The sequence below is a fragment of the Zeus faber genome (assembly GCF_960531495.2).
Source record: "Zeus faber genome assembly, chromosome: 2".
NCBI lineage: Eukaryota > Metazoa > Chordata > Actinopteri > Zeiformes > Zeidae > Zeus > Zeus faber.
Window position 1 is genome coordinate 21,399,022 of NC_137189.1, and position 23,147 is coordinate 21,422,168.

The 23,147-nt window shown below is 43.5% G+C and overlaps 1 protein-coding gene across 3 annotated transcripts in view; it reads left to right on the top strand.

Annotated features, from left to right (window-relative positions):
• scara5 (scavenger receptor class A, member 5 (putative)) overlaps positions 1-23,147 on the top strand; it is a 69,253-nt gene that overhangs the window by 43,435 nt on the left and 2,671 nt on the right. For all 3 annotated transcript variants that reach the window (XM_079996837.1, XM_079996838.1, XM_079996836.1), the window contains exons 8-11: positions 1,573-1,653; positions 4,900-5,007; positions 8,286-8,351; positions 16,244-16,432. In XM_079996837.1, coding sequence (XP_079852963.1) covers positions 1,573-1,653; positions 4,900-5,007; positions 8,286-8,351; positions 16,244-16,432 — 444 coding nt within the window. The remainder of the gene's footprint in view (positions 1-1,572; positions 1,654-4,899; positions 5,008-8,285; positions 8,352-16,243; positions 16,433-23,147) is intronic.

Sequence of the window (23,147 nt, forward strand, 5' to 3'; positions counted from 1 at the left end):
GTACTTTCTTTGTCTTGTCAAGTTTTGGAAAAATAACTGTGAAATCATCCACATCCACTAGCAATTGTTTCTGAGCTAGCGCACAGGCGACATCTGGACTGCATCCTGAAGGGCATCTCTTGTCTTTTTCTAGCGCGATTATCCTGGTTTCAAGCATAGCTTGTCTGTAGCAGTTTCATGCAGTCTGTGCAAGAAAAACAAGAGCTGCAATGCATCATGGGTCAGAGGCTACACTACTAAAAAGTTTAAGAACAATTGATCTAGTGGTTGCCAGGTCCTCTTTGCGTATGTTACAGTATGTATCTATATCTATCTATCTACTTCATTAAGTTGATATATTTTTTTCCATTTATTTCACTTTCACGGTATAATTACAATGCAGAGCCTATCATGTGGAACTAAAGTCAATTATCGGTTTCGTGTTGGATTGCTGAACAGTGATACTCAAATGAATCGGATCGTTCATGAACGACCCAAAACTACAGAAGAAGCGGCATGGAGCACCCGCACACAGACATTCGATGCTGCCGGTGCACACACCAGTCCTTCGGTGGTGGGGACCGGGGACCAGCAGGGGAGCCTGGAGGTTCTCCGCTGTGCTCCCCATGACGCGATCCCCACACTCACAACGTTTCACGTTCCTCCATGTGGAAAAAAGTACGTTTTGGATTCTAAATGGGATATGAAATGATGGAATGATACACAGATATTCCTGTCCTATTTATGCGGCAACATCCGGAATTTCAAAGCGCGTCGCATTGCGCAGGTAAAGGGGCCAAAATTAGCAGGTCGACCCGGGTGTCCTGTTCACATCAGAGCCGATCAGAGGTGGAGCCGATTAAAACCCTGGTCTATTGCTGGGTCATTTGACCCAGGACCGATACCCGGGTTTTTCTTTTTCCACTGGTGACAAATGCAGATTGTTAATAGGTGTTTGGTGAAGTGGGAAAGGGGTATTTTTGTCATGTGCCGAAATGACGTCAAATCAAACCTAATAGCCGCAAGTTTGGCACCATCACCTCCTGAATGAAATCATCTCCATCGTTCCTCATGAGGTGGGAAAGCAAACAAGAACTCTTTGAGGGACTGTTAGGGTTAGGTTCCCGTTTCAGAAGGTGGCGGGCCTAAATTGTTCCTCATTCAGATCCCGTACCTTGGTGGACAGGTGGCTAGGGTGCCATATTGGTAACATTCCAGGGCAGCAGGTTTGCACTTAATAAGTCTCCTGCAGCTATGAATTGTGAGTCATCTATATCAAAAGTTGCACTGGCACTGACCTGTCTATCATGTAAGGATCTCTCATGATGTAAAGAAGCAAGAGGTGTGAAAACAGGGACTGAGCCATCGGAAAGCTGTACACCACAGATGTAGCACGACAGATCTCCAACATTAAAATATCAATGATGACATATTTGTCGCAGATCACTTTTTAGCACTGGCATGGCAAAAGCAACAGTGATGGCTGGGACAATGTATCCACTTTATTGTCCACTGTACCGTTGTTTACAGTATTTCCCAGCAAACCATCACTGTTATTTTATTGTTGTTGTTGTTGTTGTTTTCTTTCTACAGGGCCTCCAGGGCCGAAAGGAGAAAGGGGCGATGCGGGGACTTTAGGGCCGGCTGGGGTCCCAGGATTGACCGGGATGAGAGGTGGGTCTATGTATATGAAACGCTTGAATTAAAGCTAGTGAAACATAAGTCCATCAACAACTTTGGAGTCCGCAATTTTTACAGCTTTTTTCATTTTTCCATTTCAGAATTTGTCATCAAATTTCTAGGACAAAATCTCTCCAACATTTCATAGACACATCGATAATGGTTTGGGTTGGCAAGAACCAATAACATGCTGTTTGTTGGTCTGAGTTAATTGTGTCTTTGCGTTAGTTGGTTGGATAGTTGTTTTGTTGCTAGAGACTGCAGCTGCAAAGGGAAGCCACAGAAAGTCAGTATCACAGCTGGCTTTCCTATTTAACCATGGGCTTTCTGTACAGCTGTGATAAGCGACAGCATTCACAGTAACTATATATTTAATATACAGTATATATTTAATATATACATATTTTACATATTATTCTTGAGACCCAGCCATCTAGCAAGGGGTTGCGGTCCATCGGGACCAAAACCTCTCACCACAAGAACAGTGGCGAGGGGTGACCGACACCCTTTCACTCACCCAAACACACAACTTGTGAAATAAGGAACATGCAATAACACTGGTGTTAAACTATACATAGCCGACAGTCCTTCAGCGGCGAGAATCAGAGATGCTCCTCCGGTTCAGAGACCGGCTTGGGGCGGTGCTGGAGTGACTCGGAGCCCTGCGGGGAGCGTGGAGGTTCTCTGCTGCGGTCCCCATGGAGCGATCCCCACACTCAAAACATTTAATGGTTCACCATGCTGATTTTGATTTTGGATTCTAATTGGGATACGAAATGGTGAAATGATACCACAGTCTATTAATACGCCAATGTCCGGAACTTCAAATAGCGTCTCATTGCCCAGGTAAAGGGGCCAAAATGAGCGGGTCGACCCATGCGTCTTTTTTACATCAGAGCCGATCAGAACTGGTGCAGATGAAAACCTGTGTTTATTGCAGGCTCAATTGATCCGGAATGAAACCCAGGTTTTTCCTTTCCCACTGATGACAAAGGCTGGATGTGAGCGGCTGTTACCGGGTTTTTGCTGCAGTGGGAAAGCGGTGTGAGTAGCTTAAAGGAAAAAAAAAAGTTTAGAAGGGTGACGTCTCGCACATCTGCTTATACTGTATATGAAAAATCCATAACTGTGGAAACCAGGATTTGCTGTTCAGTTATAGCAGGAGCTGGTTTTCAAAGTTAGTACAGTTCAGTCTTGCTCACTTTGCAGTGAACACCAGTCCAGCACAGCTGAACAGACGCTCACAGGCAGCAGATGCAGGCAGGTGAGTGAGCCAGTGTTGAGCTTAGGGACTGTTTTTTGATTGTAGAGAAGTGGGGGGACCAAAAGTAGGGACGAGATCTATTACTGCACTGCGGTACAGTGCAGTAATAGGTCAGCTGCGGTTTTATACCCCCTGCACGCGGGGCAGGGCGAGAGCGCAGCCTCTTCACTTCCTTGGATTTTTTTTTACTCTGTAGAGGAGGCATTTCAATTCATAGTGAGGTAAAATACCTCAAAATAAACATACTTAAGTAAAAGTAAAATTACAGTTTTAAAAAATACTTAAAGTAGAAGTACACAAAAAATCTACTTCATTACAGTACAGTAACGAGAGTAATTGTAATTGGTTACTTTCCATCTCTCACAAGAGCTAAAAAAACTTCAAAACACATAGTTCATAGTTCGAGGTAAAGCCGTTGATACAGCGTCCCTAGACCCAGAACCACCGCCTCCATCCTCCTTGTTTGTCGTCCATGTTCCACTTCCCTGGCAGACGGACCGTAGCTCTCACATGGAAGTTTCAACAAACGCTCTGCTCTGTTGGAAATTGGAAAAAAAAAATGAAAAGGAAAAAAACCACTTGACAGCCTTCTAGGAAACAAAGCAAAGAACAGCTTTATCTGGATGGGGAAAATACGGCCTTATTCGTCAGTTACTCTCACACTTTACACAAGACCCTGCAATATGGAAAAGTACAGGCCTTGACTCTCACTGAGCTTTTCTCATCCCAATAATCACATTACGTTATTAGTATCACACACTGTGGATTTGCTGCTATAGATTTTAAAATGCAACTGATGTGGCTCAAACATGTGCAATACTGTAGGGAACGGTACCATCATGATATGGAACATCATGCAATGGAGTTTGTACTGAAGCCAGGTATATTTACATACAGTCTACCAGGAATTTGTTCTGGTGAGGTTTTGTGCATTTATGAAAAATAAATTTAGAATAATAATAATAAAATACATTTTAAATAATTGTCAAATATATACAAATGGCCAAAAAATACGAAATAAAAAGCGAAAACAGATGATAATATATAAATATCTGAATAGGTAAGTATATATAGGTATATATGGTATATATGGTATAAATTATAAATTTGGGTTAATACTACGCACTAACTGGCTTATTAACGTCTGTTCATTAAAAAAATACTACAATGCAACCAATGACGAATAATAAACCAATAATGAAGAGCACATGCATACATGTGTAAATGCAGTAATGTATGTGAGGTTACAAATGAGGGCTAAATGGGTTAAGACATTTTTATTCTCTTTGAATTTTTATAATAAGCGCTTGAGCACTTAGAACAGTTTAGGGGATCGTAAACCGGTGTGTTTGGGCCTGTGAATGCTTCTGCTGGAGATGTTTAACAAATAAAACTTTGGCGGCAACCAAAACATATTAACAGGAATCAAAAAACAGATCAAAACATTTTTTTACTACAATGTTCCCTGAAACCAAAAGGTACTTTACTGAAAATATTTTAAGTGGGATTCGAAAAAAAGACGAGAGCAAACCCGATGGCTGCCAAATACGCCACAGGGCTTTTTCCAGAAATCTGACTGATAGAATTTTCCATAACGGGCCATTAATGGACTTGTTGTCGGTGGCGTACAGTCTCGCAGAGAGCCACAGAAAACGTGACGTCACGGCTAGTTATATTTCTGTTTAAGTATATTGTCCAGGTTGCCTTGTACTCTAATCACAACAACACCGGGCTTTGGTACTGGTAATTACTACACAAAGAACGGTAAAGTAAATTGCTATAGGTTTTCCCCCAAGTTGATCAAGTCCACTTTATTTTACGTCCCAGGAAAACGAAATCCAAACGTGTTGGGAGGATTTCATCCCACCCCGCGGTGCTGTGTCTCTAAGAATGGGGGTAAAGACAAAGCCAGGCACTCTGTTTATTAAATTTACGCGTGTTTGTTTGTGTTTGTGTGTGTGTGTGTCGTGAGGCAGGGTTTGCAGGGGAAAAGGGCATCCAGGGTCCCCGGGGTATGAAGGGGTCAGGCGGCGTCGAGGGAACTCAAGGAGAGAAGGGGGAAATCGGTCCAGCTGGGCCCAAAGGTACGTTTTGTTTTGATTCTCTGTCAGTCCGTCCGTCCGTCTGTCTGTCTTTCTGTCTGTCTGTCTGTCCAACCATTCAGACTATGCCAGTTGAACCCATACATGAATCTGTGGGGGGTTTAATTATTTCCCTCTGGCATCTTAATCCAGTGTACGCTTGTATATTTGTTTTCCTGTGTGTGTGTGTGTGTGTGTGTGTGTGTGTGTGTGTGTGTGTCTGTGTGTGTGTGTACATATGGCTGTGTGTTATGCCAGCAGCTGTTGCAGATCAGAGTAGAGTTTGGCTGATGTTCGCTGTTGGAGTCTCACAGTCTCTATCTGGGCCAGTAAAACTGGACCAAAACCAGTCCTGTGTTCTGTTGTGTGTGTGTGTGTGTGTGTTCGTGCGTGCATGTGTGTGTGCGTGTGTATGATTTGTCATGTATTAGTGTGTGGTTTATGTACCGTTGTGTGTGTTGGTGTGATGTCTTGGCGTCATTGGCGTTTGTGTGAGTCCTGTCATTGTCTTGTGTGTGTGTGAGTGTGTGTGTGTGTGTGTGTGTGTGTGTGTGTGTGTGTCAGGCTGAAGGTCTCGTCCCCACAAGCTCATGTGTCTTTCACGACAGTTCAATAATTTCACCCTGGCATCACTGCAGTGCTACTCTGATAAGCTTTTCAAATATTCAACCCAGCCAAAATCAAACAAAAATCCCAATCGCAACAACTGGGACCTCAGATCCCAGACACTCCGGCCTTCACGGTTAAACAACAACGCCTTGACTCATCTCCACTTAGGTCAACAGCTTCTTGTCTGAGGTCAACAGCTTGAAAACAAATGTTGTTTTTTCGGCTACACTATGTCAGTGGCCTGCGTGCAGGTCAGGCAGCTTGGCAAAAGAGGCAAATGGGGCAGAGAGAGAGAAGAGGGAGACGTGCTGGTTACAGACCTGGCCGCTGCATGCGCATGTACTGGAGGTGTAGCCACGGGGAGGGAAGTTTCAATAGTTGTCCACCATGACTTCAATAGCAGGAGAAAAAATGACTTGTATGGAAATATGGGGAGATTATATAATTCTACCAGTGTTTTTGCTCGTTGTCAGAGTTACTGTGGAGACCCCAAAAACAACAGATCCGAGATTCAGAGTGACAGCATTTTGTTTTTAAGTGGAAATCCATGAGATCGTCGTGTGTTGTGTAGATAGCTCTACAAGTCCCAGAATTCCCCGGTTCCCCAGAATGCCTTCCTCTGATCGATTGATTTGTTGGTGTTTTCTTGGTCACTTGTGTGATATTTTTCATCCCAGGGAGCGTCTTTTTGTGAAAATCGACAGAACATCCATATCGACACTTTACTGACCATAACTATCTACACTGCTTTAGCACATTCACCGCAGCTGCCTTTCACTTCTTGGCTGTGCCCGATCTTTGCATTGTTGCTGGGAAAGGCGGACCCTACCACCAAAACCTATGGAAACAGCATTTGGAGGAGCACATGCAACGCAAATATATTGAATGGCTTCTTATGGTTTCTTAAAAAGTCCCAGCTAAGCAAAGTATGAAATATGGGATTTCTTTTACAAAATAACCTCATGGATTACCACTCTAATAGGGTGTAAGAAGAACAGCCTATGCTATCACTTCTTCACGCTGATCCTATTCTTGATTGCCATCAGGTGTTTGCACAAATACCTGCCTGGCTGAAGTTACTGTGGGGACCTGTCAAATTATGGAACACATTCACAAACACATTAAAACTCAGTTTGTTGACCTCTGTGGCTTTCCAGTAGTTTACCTATATGGCTGGGTTTCCCTCCGGAGTGTTGGAAGCTGTAGAGGATGTGGTCAACCGGCGGTGACATTGGGGGCCGAAGGCAGGGCGTTCGAGGCAGGATATGGATACCAAAGTGTTGGCACTGGGACACACTGGTCTTCACAGGCACACACACAGACACCCATATATCCACACACACACACGCGCGCTCTGCACTCTGCGGGTGTGACTCCAGATGCCACCTTGTGCGGCACTCAACCCATTGGTCTTGGAGTCGAAAGAAGGGGCTAAATTAGAGGTGGGATAAATGCCATCTTTCAGCTGACACGCCCCCTCTCCGCCTGCTTTTTCGTTAGCTTTTTATGTGCTTAATTGCAAAAGCAGACTTGTGGTTTTCAGGGCGCTTGGCTGCAGGTTGGTGTTCGCACCAAACGCTACTTAAAGAGACTCACTGGTCTGGGGGGGGGGGATTTCTGACGGGGGAGAGGGGGGTTGGAAAGGAGCGATATTTTGCAGTGGAACCAAAACAAAGACCGACGGTATCTAAGTTACTGATTGGAAGTAAGGTGTCACGCATAAACACATGCAAGGACTGCAGCCGTTGCCCAAAACCGCAAGGAGTCAGCGATTTTTTTTTCGCTGACTGCGGCCCGAAGTGAATTTACCACGGTGGTGATATGATTATGGATATTTTCCTCTGCTCAAATGGCCGGATTTGGATTCATTTTGTTTATGTGCCTATCTGTCTGTCTGCGTGTCTGTAACAGACAAAGCCCTGCCGCCGCTCTCAGAGCAGAGTTGAGGAGCGCAGGCGGTGGGCCTAATTTGTACGCTAATGCCCAATTTATGGGATGATTACAAGGCCGACTTACTGAAAGTACAGAGCTCAACTGAAATATATTATAAAAGACCTCAAAGGAAACGGCTTAGGGAAACCGTTAAATTTAAAAAAAAAACCTCTGTGGCCGGTTGTACTGTTATTTTATGGGGTTTCACACCATTTCAGCACCCTTCTTGTGTGACTTCAGCTCCCCATACACATGCATGGGCATGTTTATTCACAAATTTCAGGGTAAGGCTACTCTTAATTCTTGGGTGATGTCTGCCTCCGCATTCCCTCCCTTCTAATCCGTGGTAGTTTTGACGTCAGGCCCGTATCGGACCTAATCTTCGAAGCACCCCCTTCTTTAAGAGTGTCTGTGTCTGAGGCTAGATTTTTGGATGCGAATGATTGAGGATTTGGAAATATAAAAGTGAACTACGTTGGGTTTAGAAAAACCTTATAGTTCTCATGGTGATGCTTTGTTCACAGCTTATAACACAACATTGAGAATTTCCATATGCTGTACTACTGTACTATACAAAAAGTGGAACTCTACGCTAAGATTCCTCAAATTTTGTGTTTTGCTTTACACTTCTTTTTACAATATTTGACTGCTTTCTCTGTTAATGACTGCTTTACCATCCTCCCTCTCTCTCTCTCTCTCTCTCTCTCTCTCTCTCTGTCTCTCTCTGTGCCGCTCCTCAGGTGACAGAGGAGAGAGGGGCATGAAGGGGGAGAAGGGTGATCGAGGAGACAAGGGAGAGAAGACAGGTGAGAACCAATGCCACTGTCAGAATGATTCTAATAAGGGATCCTTAATTTCTTCATTAAGTAAATTCATTTAAGTGGGGAGATTTTATTGGACTTTAGAAGCCATGGGGAATCTAATCTAACGAAATTATGCCACTGGGAGGAGAGGTGGGGTGGGGGGGGGGGTCATGGAAATATTAAAATAAAATGTTCTCTGAATGGTCTATTAAAAAGAGATTTAAGGTCATACCCTCAGTATGAATTCCATTCATAGATACAATGTAACTGGATATAAATATCAGCGTTTGCACAACTGTGTACCCATCAGCCAGTGCGGTAAACATTTCCATGGTAACAGCGAGCTCCACCAATCAGAGACATCGCTGTTACACTTAGGATTACGGGTAGTGTAGTCTCCGTGAAATCGCCCGCATCCTGCGCAAGGGCAAGGCCCACCCCACCATAATCGACCAGATGCCCCATCCAGCCGGTGGGGCTGCGGAGATGCTCCCGGGTCACAGCACGTTAGAAACCACCCGGCACCAGGCGCATGCCAGCAGGACTCAAACTGAGCTGGCAGGCGGCCCACCTGGTCGCCCCCCGGCCAACCACGCCCCCACACCAACCCACCAGCGCCCCGCCACCCTGGAAAACCCCAGTGCTCAGTGTGTGCTGTTGGCAATTGCAGTTACAATTGCGGGGCCTCCCCAGCTTCTAAAGTCAAATAAAATCTCCCCATTCAAATGAATTTGTTCAAAGGTTGTTATATGTAGCAGGAAAAAAAGTCAGACAATCGTACCGCGGAACACGATTCAATACGTACATTTTCGTAACTATGAGCACGAAAAAGCATGAGACTGGGTTGTTCACATCACATCAAACTGACAGGCTGAACAACGTCCCGTAAAAAACCTGTCGTTCTGTCTTGGGATGAAGGTAAGAAAAACAAGCGCCATCCACGAAAATCAGTGCTATTTCATGGAACTCTTTCTGTCAAATGTTATTCTTGCTCTGTTACATCATCACGGTCATCTGCATCAATAGCCGTCTCTCCATGTGTCAAAAGCTGGAGTGACGTTGGGTGAATATGACGGAATCCACAGACATCTGATCCCCATTTCTTCTCCCATTAAAGGGACACAAAGGATCAGCGCTGCACGCGCTAGTCATCGTTTACAAGAGATTGAGGTCTGGAGCTAATGTGTGCGTGCGTGCGTACGTGCGTGGGACAGACCACGAAATGCTGCTGGGTGATACGTTTTAATGACTTTTTTTTTTAATCTTCAAAGCATACTTAACATACCTGTGTAATCGTTCTGCCCTGAGAAGTCTAGTGTGTCTCTCGGCGTTCGCCCACGACGGGTGTTCACGCCAGCTGAATCTCCATGGGGCTAGTTACTCCGCCTCCTGTATAGAGTTCAAATGTCGCCATCTATTTTCGTTTCTTTTTTTTTTTGTCTCTCCTCAAAGCTTACGTAACATGTGCGCGTGATCATTTCCCAGTAAAGCAACAAATTCAACCCAGATGAAAACGTGTGTATGTGTGCGTACAGGCATTGATCTTCCTCATCTGTAATTCCTTCTGTAACTCCATACAGTAGCATGACCTCTGTAACAGTGTAAGTCCGGATGACATGGGATTGTTTTTTTCCACAGACATTGTAATAAAAATGATGATTGAGAAATTGAGAAATGAAGACTCAAACCATTGAGAAGTCCGTCTTGTTGCACTGAGCATGAGCATGTCCTTTCTTCACTAGGGATGGGTCATCGTAATCAGATAATTTTCAACACACTTTGGGTCTGATACCAGTTCATGATTTAGAAATGATTCATTTATCTTGGAAATATTGAGTTAAGGATCCTAATCTGTCCAGCAAATCGCGTTTAGTTGACGTGCAGGACTGCATATACATGCAGGTACCGTACTTTTTTGGAGGTGTGCGTTACATGATCAGTTTATTCCTCAAGCCTTCGGGTGTACTTTGTCAATTACTGGACAATTTTGTTTTCCACCATTCATTTGACCATATTTCACTCACACTCGTCACAACGTGAGCCAATTTGTTGGGCTTCCACAGCTCACGTCTAAAAACCCTCGTAATGCAGACTCGACGGGTAAGCTTTCGATGTATGTTTTGACCTCAGTTGGAGATTTTGAAATTGGAGATTTCTTTTGAAGAAATTACTTTTTTTTCTGATTCGATTTTGGAAGCAATACTTTTTACTTTTACCTGAGTATATTTTTTGTAGGAGGCAATACACCATCTTTACATTTTGTCAGGTGCTTCATTTATGAAATACGTTTCTATTTTTTATTTGGGTCACATCTCTCGTGCTCGCTTCCTGCTGCTGTTGATAGTGGTTACATTTCACTCTTTAACTAATCAAGTGTAGTTACAATACAGTTTGAGAGAGAACCCCCATGGCGCCTACAAAAAGTGTAGTGTGTTCAAGGTTTTGCAGGTTTTTTGTTTATTTTGATAGAATCGACGCAGAGCTACAAAGGTCCCGCCTAGACCCTGTGGAGGCTTGTAATAGAACACGATGCTATTCTTTTCATGCTGGGACCCTCCAGAAGCAGGCAGGAAATACACTTAATTTAGTGTCTGCCCTCAAACAACAGACTGCATGCTAACGACTGCAATACATCTGCAGGTATAGATAAACATATAGGTCGTGTCATGTGGCTTAGAAAATGGGATGAGGAAGTAAGCACATTTTTTTTTATAAATAAAAAGTATTGAGCCAATACACAGTAAAAAAAAAAAAAAAAGGCAAAACAAGACTCTAAATTGTCCGAGCAAACTAAACTCAGCAGAATAAAATCATTCCTGATCAGCTCAGACATTGGAATTGATTTCCGCAGAGAGCTCCCTTGGTGGCCAGGTGAGGGATTGACCGCAACTTGACAGTTTCTGCTTGGGTTTGAAATTTCAGTTCAAGAGTCAGCTTATATGCATGCCCAAATTAGAAAGAAAGAAAGAAAGAAATAAAGAAAGAGAAATTGATTTCATTTCCAGGACAGTGTGCTGTAAACAGCGCTAAACAATGCCATGCAATCGTTCCGCTATCAAACACTTGTAACATTTAGTCAGTGCTTAGACTTGTTGAGGTCCAGACAGTGGCCTCTGGCCTTGTCTAATTATATTAATTTCTCCATATATTAGTATTTTTTCCCAGACGAGGTGGAAAGAAAAGAGCCTTTAGCTAGTAAGAGGCACAGGGATTTCTGAACAATGCGTATCATTTATGGAGGGCCCTGGCTCCCAGTGCCTCGGGACTTCTCGGCCAGCTTTCTTTAAATAAATGTGGGGGCTGTCAGCTTGTGGAGAGACGGAGTCAATTGGAAAGATACCATAGGACCCTAACTGGATTTGATTCATTTCTCCAAGGAAATAGTAATTTCACAATTGCAGTGTGATTGTATGTGTGCATGTTTGTGTGTGTTCACATGCACACGCATTTGTGCCTTCTTACATGCTTGGATGCATGTGCATTGCATTTTTATCTTCAGACTTCTAAGAGTATTTGTACCTGCTGGCGTGAAGATTCTTTTTCAAAATTATTTTTATTTTCACGAAAAAAAAAAAAAGGATCATTGCTTATACTCTTACCTCCACTAAATGGGCCAAAAGCAAATTTTGTATCAGAAGAATGTGAATTAGGGGAGTTTCTCTCAGCCTAGCTGCAATGACTGACGACAGCCATATTGTCAGAAACAAAGAAAAGTCCCTCAAACGCTATTTGAACCTCCACTGCCTCCAGAGAGTGCATCTGCATGCAGTGCTGTTCATCCAAACCTCAGTTATCCAAAGGTACTGGTCAAGAAAATAGAAACCCTTACGGCTGATCGTTAATTGGGCTGACTGGACACATTTGCACACAGGCTACAGTTAGAGATGAAACTCTTAACAGATGGTCAGGTGCCTTATCGGAAGTTAAGATTTTAGACACAATTAAATGTATTCATTTTATGTTAAGGAATCATACTGTCACTAAGTTAAGCATGGTATTCTTAGTTAGTTTTGGATAACTGGCTTGGATTGATTTGAGAACAGCTTTCATGTATAGTCATTCACATTTTTGCCCAAACCAGCATCACTGCCATTCCCATTGGGTTCGGATAAATGCACTTTTTGGGGGTTTTTGGGCTATGGACAGATGCTTTTCTCCAATACACCACTTGGTTGCAACCATACATGTCAGCAGAGTTGAAAGCCTCATTCGAACATTTCAATGAGGTTGGATCGGATTCCCTTTTTTTTTTTTGTTCCAAAGGTTCTGTTTCGTCGGGAGTATACCGGTGCCGCGAGTCAAGACTACATTTTTTCACCCAGATGTTCTTGTATCGAGTTTCACTGGAGAGCAGTGAAGACAAGGATGAGGACCACTTGATTTATGCTAACATTGCCGTAATGCAGCTCTCCCTTTGATGCTCTTTGATTGTCCGCTGAGATAAATCAAGCGCGCCTTCACCGCCCTATGGCATATGAAACCGCTGGACTATTTTGACGTATTACAGGCGTTTCTCGTCCTGGAACCGCAGCCGACACATGCTGTCCTCATTCACTGTCTCTCTGCACAGCCTTTGCCTCGCACAGCAGGGGGGCCTGGGGGTATGTGGGTGTGGGGGACCTAAAGGACAAGCAAGGTATGATGGGAAGACGAAGAGAGGGGAAAGAGTTCCAGAGCGCCGAGCATCTATAGATGTTTAACTTGGAGAGTTATTCGGCTAACGTACCCCGATGTACTGTGACTTGATGGGTTCAAGAACCTTCACCTTAATAGTTTTCTGTTTCCTTCCTCTCTTTCTTTGCTCTTCTGTCTGGGGAAAAATAATGCCACGGAAGGCTTGGATAATAGGGTTAGTTCTCACAAAAATGTATGGCCGATATGAGTGTATCGTTACGTCTATTAAATTATGATGGGCTGGTGGGAACTCGGCACTTCTCAGCATAATCAGAGGTAGAAATGGCCTACGGTTCAAATTTATTTATGATGGTCTGATGAGACTGATATCCTGTCTAGATAATGTGCTTGGCCTTGCCGTCCATGTACTTTGTCACGACAGCGTTTCTGACAGCGCTTAACATTAAACAGACGTCCAAAGGAGCAGAGCTTGTGTTGTTTGTGTGCATGGTATGTGTGTGTGTGTGTGTGTGTGTGTGTGGGCTATTTTTCATTCACTCTATGAGTCCCATAAGATGATTTATCAATGTGTGCATATGGGTCTATAGAGCAGATGGAGCCTTTCCGTAGTAAACCTATTTCCCGATTTAAAGCCAGTTTTGGTTTAACTGTTCTAGCAGTATGTCATGCCAGGTGGTGATTTCCGCAAAAATTCGATTTTTAAGCCAAACGCATTCCATTTAGCTCCAAAACAGCTTCCTGTGATCAGGAAGCCAATCAGGCTTCACATGCTTTACTAATCTTCTAAACACAATAGAAATTCAGAAAAAAATGAAGACAGTGGCTCTTGACATGATAATCTATTCTGAGACTACAAAGAGCAGATGTGCTTTATTTCCAATATTCACATCAAACAACCAACACCACAGGTCATGAGACCTGAAAAGATATGCATCAAAACTGTCAGTCAGAGTTTACTATCCTAAGTTGTTGTAAGTCATCATGGCTTAGTGTTACAGTATAAGTTTTATTATATTTGTATGAAAACGTCTTTGAACTGGACGCATTAGCTAATGAAAGTGCATTGTGCTCCGGCTACAGGAGAATGCCATTCTGGCGTTAATATAACCCACATTATTTCATTAAACAATTCCTTTTTTTTTTTTTTAGATAATCAAATGACTCCAAAAGACATTTGGAGTCCCAAAATGTGGACAGAAATCATTGAAAGGTCTTTCTCCCTTGAATTTATTGTCTTTGTCGTAGGGTTTTTACCCAAGTGCTCATCTCTAGGCTCACCCCCTACTGTAAAATCCCCAATGACACTGTACTCTCGAGGTTTTACCAGCCCCACAGCTGCTTCTCATCAGCAGATATAGGCAAGGCCTCATGGGCGACTAATGCCGTGCCACGCTACACTACGCTCAGTTAGGTCAGGTCAACATAAGCCCAGCCAGGGCCAGAGCTGAACAGCGCCAGAGCATTCATACGACATAAAAGGCACTGACAAAAGCCTTTTTTCCCCTGGTACATCGTAAACATATCTCCATGTCTCCAACCCATATCCCTGTTTACATCTATCCTACATCTCTAAATCTCCTCTCTTGATCTCCTCCTTTCTTTTCGTCTCCTTTTTATCTCTTAATCTCCTTTTCCACCGTTTTTCTTGGAAACGATCTAAAGGTGAATTCAGATAAATAGTATGCGGATCTGAATGGCCGTTTTCCAGTTGTGGTTATCATAGTTGTCAACCCTCCCCACTTTCCTGGGATTCTCTCGTATTTTACCCTTCTCTCTTGCTGTCCTGCTGATTTTTGTTTGGGGGGGAGGGGGTTTTCCCCCGTTAATATCCTGTATTTTTAACCTTTATAAAAAATATTTTATACAAGGTTTGCGGTGATGTTGACGGTAGTCTGCGCCGCCCATCTCTGATCTCCTCACCGCGTGATCTGCTCTGTGCTCCCCGTTTCTCAAAAATAACAGTGCGTTTTTGTAGTAGATGCATTTATTGTAATTGAATGAAATAAAAAAAAAGCCCTGTAGGTAACTGTGCGTAACAGGGACCGGTTCACACCTATAGTTGGATTGAGGCCCCCAACCCTCGGCCAGCGGTGTTCCACAGTGTTGGACAGTAGTAGGGGTGGTGGGACAGGAAATTTCCCTTATTTTAAAATCCCAATGTTGACAGGTATGGGTTATGCCAGCAGTTATGATGTGACTATGAATATGAGGCCTTACTGTATACCCAGTGCACTGCCAAGGACCTCGGTACCGTTGCCAGACTGAGTTTCGTGGCATTTTGAATGGGGAAAAAGTTATTGTAATGTATAGAAAAAGATTTGGATAAACTGAAATCCCTGAAACACAGTTGACCCAAATGGCGACCAGGGTTACTAGCCAGGCCTTTATTGGAAACAGGCCTATATTAGAGGCAGGCTTTCATATCTAATTCCCTCTGTTTAATAAGTATATTTGATCATATTTTTGTATAAATTTTAAATCAAACTTCCGTCTGAGTGTCATGCCATGCAAAAAAACATGTATGGTTAAAAAAAGTAGTAGAACTAGTAGCCACCCTAAAAGTCGCACTTGTGGTGGTAGCCGACGGGGGAATTACACTACAGTTTTCCGAGAGATAGAGCGCTCAGAGCAGGGCATTTGCCCCAAGGAGAGATCTGCGATCTGCTACGCAGTAGTAGGAAATGGAGTAAATTAAATACATGTACAATAAAAACACATTGTTTTTATTTGCTTTGTTTGGGAGCGTAGCTCTGCACTACAACTGCATTGCAGCTCCAATCAGTTTTTCACCCGGCCTTTGTTTGAGGCAGGCGACATTTGTTCATGTCGACCACCCAGTATTTTTTAGAGGCTCGGTTTTTATTTGGCCACAGGTTTATATTTGAGGAAATAGGAATTATTTATTTTGTTTATGGACTAATGATTCAGATTCTTATTTATCTAAGATGGTTTTCATTTAATTTCATCTTGATTGAGTTCACACTCTCCAGAAAAATAACCCCATCACGTCTAAAATTGGTCATGACTGCAACTTGCAACAAAGCAACAAATTCTGTTCATTAAATTGGCATTAGAATTTAATTTAGTCAAACATTGCACCATAATTCTCTACTATGATGCTGTGTGTGAGGCAAAGCAAAGAAGCCAAACTATGTCATAAACAAAGTAGCACATTCACCAACCTGTATGTACGTGGATGATATAAGGCTGTCAGATGTTGCACATCTGATTATATGAATGTGTGTGTGTGTGTTATCCAGTGGAGGAAACCCTAGTGCGGCTGGTGAACGGGTCGGGCCCCTACGAGGGCCGCGTGGAGGTGTTCCACGAACGGCGCTGGGGCACGGTGTGCGATGACGTCTGGGACAAAAAGGACGGCGATGTGGTCTGCAGGATGCTGGGATACCGTGCCGCCAACGAAACCCACAGGACCGGACGCTTTGGACAGGGTAAGACCAGGACACACTAACACACACATTCAACATGGGATAGTATCGACTTGGAGCTGAAGTGCTGATCTACAAGATGGTTTGGTTTGACTGGTTCATGGGACTAACACAGCAACAGATAGGGAGCTAGGAGTTGACGGGACAAAACAAAGCATAACGCGTGTTCAGACCCGGTTATGAACTATTAGGTTTACTTTGAACCCAATTATTTGATCATGTTCTATAGCTACTACTGATATTTTACGGGCATGCCACATTTTTGTACTGACATCTTTAAAAAGTGCCCTTTGTCCAAGACCTAATTTCTTACACGAATACAGCCCAAGCTTACATTTTTGATTGACAGGCACTTTGGCCACTAGTGAATGGAAGTAACCAATCAAAAAGAGGTGACTGACTTTTGTGTCGTTATCATTTCCTCGAAGTGATGAGGAAATTTCTGAGTTACAGTCACACACCTTCCGTTCACTAAATGTCTCCAGGAAGGTTTTGATAACGGTGGTTCCCGCTATAACCATGGAAGAAATCAAAGACAAGCAAGTTGGATTAAATGATGAAGGAGTCGACGGAAACATATTTTGTCATTCCTCCTATAATCAAGTTGTTTTTCCATCGGTTTGTGTCTCCGGTGGTTGAACTTCTGAAAAGTATTGTTGAGCACACCGGAACTTAATCACATTAGACCGCGTTTGGGCCGTCAGACTTGAATAAAGCAGACAAGACATCTCGACAACCTCTCAGTTACGACAAGAATTCTTTCAAGACACCATCTCCCAGCATGTATCCATGGTGAAAGTGGGTGGCGGCGACTGGTCTGATTTTTGTGCCACTTTCAGTAACCACACAGTTGTTTTTTTCCTCCAGCTACAGATATTAGTTGCGCATTGCTTTAAAATGCTGCAGAGATTAATACCAAGTTTTATATGGGAAAGGCGCAGTTCCAGATGTCGTCGAGTCTCAGAGGCCGTATCCCCTCTCTCTTTCTCACTCTCCTTTGCTTTCTCTCACCAAATCACAATTGCATCATTCAGCGCCCGCGTCCAGGCCAGGCTGTTACAAGCGCGTCTGGAAAAATTGGTGAAAGCACAAACTCGTCACCAATGTACATCCTCCGGTCCAGAGGAGAGGAATCACCACGTTTCAGCGCAGTGATTAACAACGTCTCCGCCAGCCCCCTAACGCCAACATTATTTCACACAACTCTGTTTAGGAATATGGAGAATCTGATTTGAAATTATTTGTTAAGCTTTATTTGTTTCCCTGATGATGTCACAGTGTCTAAACTTTAGATTATCTGTTTTTTTGCTCTTCCCGCTTTCAAGCCCTTTCTCATTGTGGCTTTGTTGGGAATTGCATAATCAACAGGAACAAGTTGAAAAACGCTGAGGAACAATGAGGAACTCGACTGAGCTTCATGAGCTCATGGTGGTATTTCGAGGGCGATTAACAGAGAATTGAATTCCAGCCCTTTTCCATAGGCGAACACTCTCATGTCCTAGAGCCAAAACAAACGTTTGCCTGGCGCAACAGTCCTTGGAAGAGATACAGACGCAAAGGTTATTGGAGACCATTGGAGACTTAACAAAGGGGGCCTCTCTCCAGGAGCATTTTTGGCTGGACTTCTTTTGTAATGAGGGTGAAGTTGTGTCATATTTGTTCACTCCAACTTCAGCAAAAAGACCCTTTAAAGGGCACATCGCCTCACAGAAGGAATTTTACCTGAGTGGCCTTGTCGTTTGAACTCTCCTCATGTTGTGAAGACTTGACCTCCCCGAGGTTATATTGCATGGTTAAAAACTGTATTCCTGAGAGAGAAAGTGTTATGTATCATGAATTATGCTGAAGGCTGACAGGGCTCCCTGCTTGTAGATCATTCTCCGGATGCATGGTGGGATCAAGGGGAAGCACTTTCAACGTGCTTAAAGGTGTCCAGTAGAGCAAACCCTCAGCAGGCTCAAAGTACCAGAGGTGGACACAGCTGTACACACAGCTGCCCATGCACATGTGCCCCCCTTGTTTGCAGTTTTTGCAAGATGTCAGGATGTCTGACACCAGGCTTGGGAGATCGTGCAAAATTTAAATCGTCCAAATGCGCTCTGCCGATAGATTCTATCGTGTGGGGGTACGCACGAGGGCATAGGATGTAATGTAATGCGGCAAAGTCATTGTCACATTCCATTTCTGTGGCCGTAGTTGATTCAGACAATACACTTCACCGTGAGGGTGAGAGGAACACATAAAGTCACATACGTCCATCGTCCCTGTGCGGGCGCCACTGTGATAAGGGATGCAGGGATGGTAGCTCAGGCGGTAGAGCTGGTGGTCTAGTGATCTAAAGGTTGCTGGTTCGATCCTAGGCTCCACCTGCTAGCATGCTGTAGTGTCCTTGAGCAAGACATTAACCCCTAATTGCTCCTGATTGTCTGTCGGTGTTTGAACAATTGTAAGTCGCTTTGGATAAAAGCGTCTGCTAAATGTAATGTAATGTAATGTAATGTAATAAGTCCCCTGTCTGTTGCAGAGTAGATATGGACCAGGAGGAAGGTAGAACACAAACCAGCCAAAAGTCACGTTTGTCTGTTATGACAAATGATACCAATCTTTGGATTGTGCAGCCAGGAGTGGGAGACCAGCCTCGCTGTCAACAGAGAGAGGGAGAGGGGAAAACACATCAGCTTTTAACCACTCTGTTAATCGCCTCAATATTATGCAGTTGCGTCCTCTTCCGCCAGTGCTGGCTCCTGTCGCCTGCAGATGGCACCAAAACCACTCAATTTTACACAATGAACATTGCAAATCATAAATAATAAATCCAAAACATTAAACGTTTTTGCAGTGCATGCTTGGTAACAGTGCTGATTACAGCCCCGTTAGTGCTAGTTATGCTAACAAATAAACAAATATTGGCCCTTTCTCAATGTGCGTTCATGTCTGTACTTGTGTTCTTGTGGACTTGTGAAACGTCATCAGTCGCAGCCCAAGTACTGCTCCAATTCAAAGTACGCATCAAGCCAAGTCCAATCCAAATGCCCGGATGTGGCTTGCTCCGCCCATTTTATCATGGATGCATCGGTGGTGACTTGTGTGGACTTGGGACAGCCAAATATCCCAGAATGCATTTAGCACCAAGTGGTGGTAATGGTATTGGTCCCTGGGAGTCGTCCTCCCGAGTCGAACTTGCCAAGTCTGAACTACCAAGTGCGTAAGTCCGGACTTCGCGCACTTGGTATTGAGAAACGGCCATTAGCTCTTCAACTAGCAACTGAATCGCCTTTCTCTATCGCTCAACTCAGCATCAATCAGTTTGCTCAAACTCGAGATGTCTACATTACAACAATGTTTCAATAGCGTAATGAGCCACGAACCATTGCAAAGGATATTCTACGCGGAGAATGAAATTCCGCTCTCAAAATGGTGGGGTAAATGGCATGAAGGTTTGCGATATTGAGTATGAAAGTGATATGTTATTATTTCTTGCATTGCTGGACACGGCTGCACTTATGTACTAGGCTAATTCGGCAAACTAGGTGATGAATGATATAGAAATTCTAACGGTTTGCATGAACAAAAAATTCCTAACTGCATCACGTTACGGGATGATGTTTTAAATCACATAGTTAAATTATTGTCGGAATCAAAGATGTCCAATGTTTAAATAATATCTTAAAATATATATACAATTTTCAATATTCAATTGTTAAATAAAAGTGCAATATGAGGCACTCATGATACTTCTTCCTTTAAACATGGTAGTGAATGAAAAAATATGATTAGATCCACCTCCAGCATCATGTTCAATTTCTCACGTTTATAACAAACCAAAATTATAAAAAACAGATCAGAATTAAGCGAGTTACAGTCGACTTTGCGTATGAATATGGCGAAGGCACAGATGCATAGCGGCGACATTGGCTGTATCCACAGCTAATTCAGGACGATGTTGTAAAGTAGCAGCAACTCACCACCAGGTGCCATAAACCAATCATTGCCCTTCAGAGTAAGACACAGCACGCATCTGCCTTGCATCTGTCTTGTCTATCTTCTTTTTTTCTTCTTCTCCAGCAGTAAAACTGTATTTCACTATGATGGTTCAATTCTGCAATCAATCTGCAGTTCACATGGTGAACCATGGTGGGTGATCCGTACGGATCATCTACGTTCCATTACACCACTAGTTTAGAGCGCCACGACCTACCTGTTTAACGACCGTTCGGACTTACGACCAGCTCTCTGACCAGTCTGTATCGTACAATACCGCAGCGTCTCAGCGTCAAGCATCTCATCGTGCATCACTTTTCTCAGTCTCGTTCCCACAGTCGGTCAGTATTCACGCAATCGCCAAGACTGAAATAACTACACTGTAGAAAAAACTGTAAGGGGGCTGGTCCTCCCTTATTGACCAATTCGCTTAACGACCTAGTCATTGGAACGGAACTCGTTGTTAAGTGAGGAGTACCTGTTTATAGCTCCTAGTCCCCTCAAAAGTGCCCGTTGCCATTGCGTTCCCACAGCACATTTGGCTATTGTTTATTAAAAAATTAAGGTGATGATTGATAAACACAAACAAAATGGAATATTTTAATGTTTGCAAATATTTAAACAGAACTTAAAATCAAATACACCCCTTTGTTAAACATGGACTATGATTGAACACGGTTTACTGCACTTACACCGTTTCAATGCTCGACAGGATTTTTCCTGGCGGATAAAAAAAACAAAAAAAACGTCTGTCATCGCAGATTGACGATTGAATCCTCAGTCGGCCCAAGCTTATCTGACACTGTTATGTTATGTTTTGTTATATTGTTGCGAGTCCATTTTGGAATGTTGGAAGCTCCAGCAGTTTCTAAATGTAGTGAAACGCATCCCGGAGAAGGCCTAACTGGGAACACACCACACTTCCAAGTCGCTTGCCAGTGTTCCGGAGGAACATATTGCTCATAGTTACACATATGCATGCACGCAGATACACGCGCACGCGCACGCACACGCACACGCACGCACACACACACACACACACACACACACACACACACACACACACGGCCGCATAACTGAATTCCGGGTGCTGGAACCATTTATCCCGAGCACAGCGTTGCAGCGCTCCAGATCTCTTGAGTACAGATGGCTTCAAACCTGAGCGAAACAGAGCTTTGGAACCCTTGTCTTTCTACACACATCTTGTCTCCCCCAAAACAAGACAAAAGTTATCCACAGGCTTAAGAGAACTCTGGGACATGAAACGCCGAGACAAATAACACTGTGTACTGTGTAAACTATGGCTTTATTTGTCCCGATTGTGTTCATTGTGTGTATTCACTAATATGTAATAAAGGATGTCTCAGCCAGGACCACTTTGGTCGGGGTTTATGACTTACAAGACGACGCCTGGCGATACGGTTCTGTTGTGGGAGCTCCCTGCCCAGAGCCAGGGGGGGGAGAGGAAAGTCGGGGCCAAAGTATAGTTTGAAAAATAGCTCTGAGTCGGAGTTGGGTTGGCGGTGGGGATTACGATGTATGCTTCCATGCGGGGTACGGTTGCAGCATACAAGCTAGAAAAGCCTTTAAAGAGACTAACTGTCGGAGTTTTGGTCAGTCCGCTGTCAGTCACTGACGATGCGGTTTGTCAGAAGTGATTACCTGCCGTGTCTATCAAAGCCTGTGAATTCACGCATGAAGAGCACAACGTAGTAATACAGATACAGCCTCAACATAATACTTGTAATTCTACATTCGGCACTTAAGTGCCTGTTCAGGTCATGATCCCCAAATCTTTCTTCCTCTTTTTTCGCCCGGTTATCCAGCTAATGAAAGCTCTCATCACGTTTAAATGTACTAAATTCTTTGTGAGTAAATTCAATTGCCATGGAAGAGTGTTCTTAAATGTGTGCTCCGTTCCTCCAAAGGTCTCGGTGCGGTGATAATTTGATATTAAGTCATCCTGATCTTTGACAAGTCCTTGAAGGGATTTCCAGTTTGGATGGCGAAAAAAAAAAATGAAGTGGAAAAATTAAGGAGGATAAAGCGAGTCTGAGTGGGCCTGGAAAATCTAACCAACAGCATCACAGATTTAAAAGAGGCTGAGGTAAAGAGAGAGTGAAAGGGAATGCCCCTCGAACCCAAAGATCTGTCTTTTGGTATTAGGTGAAAAGCGTGAACGCTGCCAGGGGTCCAACAAGGCTCTTAACAACCCTTCGAGGCAGCATGGGAGGAGCAGAGATATACTGTAGAAGAACACATTCAGAAATGTTTTCCTGTATCTCTCCAAGATGGCCGTTGGTCCAGTCAATCTAAATAGAGTTTATTAGATTAGTGTTGTAAAATCACAAGCTAACCTGCTCTCAACAAAGCGTTACTGCTTTGGCTGAACAGGACAGCTACTTTGAAATGAAATGGAGCGTGACTATGTCAATGGGTTTGTGCCAATTAAGTAATACCTCTCAGGTAACAACAGCATAGCATAGGTTCCAATTGGATTAGGCTGTCAATAAAAAAATAACACAAGCCAATGGAGTAAAACCAGGCCACACCAGAAGCATGAGACAGAATCACAAGCAAAAATCCCAAAATTGCAAACAAATCATAAAAAAAACGTATTGACACACATTGGTGATTGGCTCAAATTGCTCGAGAAACAACTGTTTCGCTGAAAGTAGCTGCTAGCATGCTACTGTGTGGCGGAAGGCGTTTCCAGATATATGTTATGTGGCCGCAA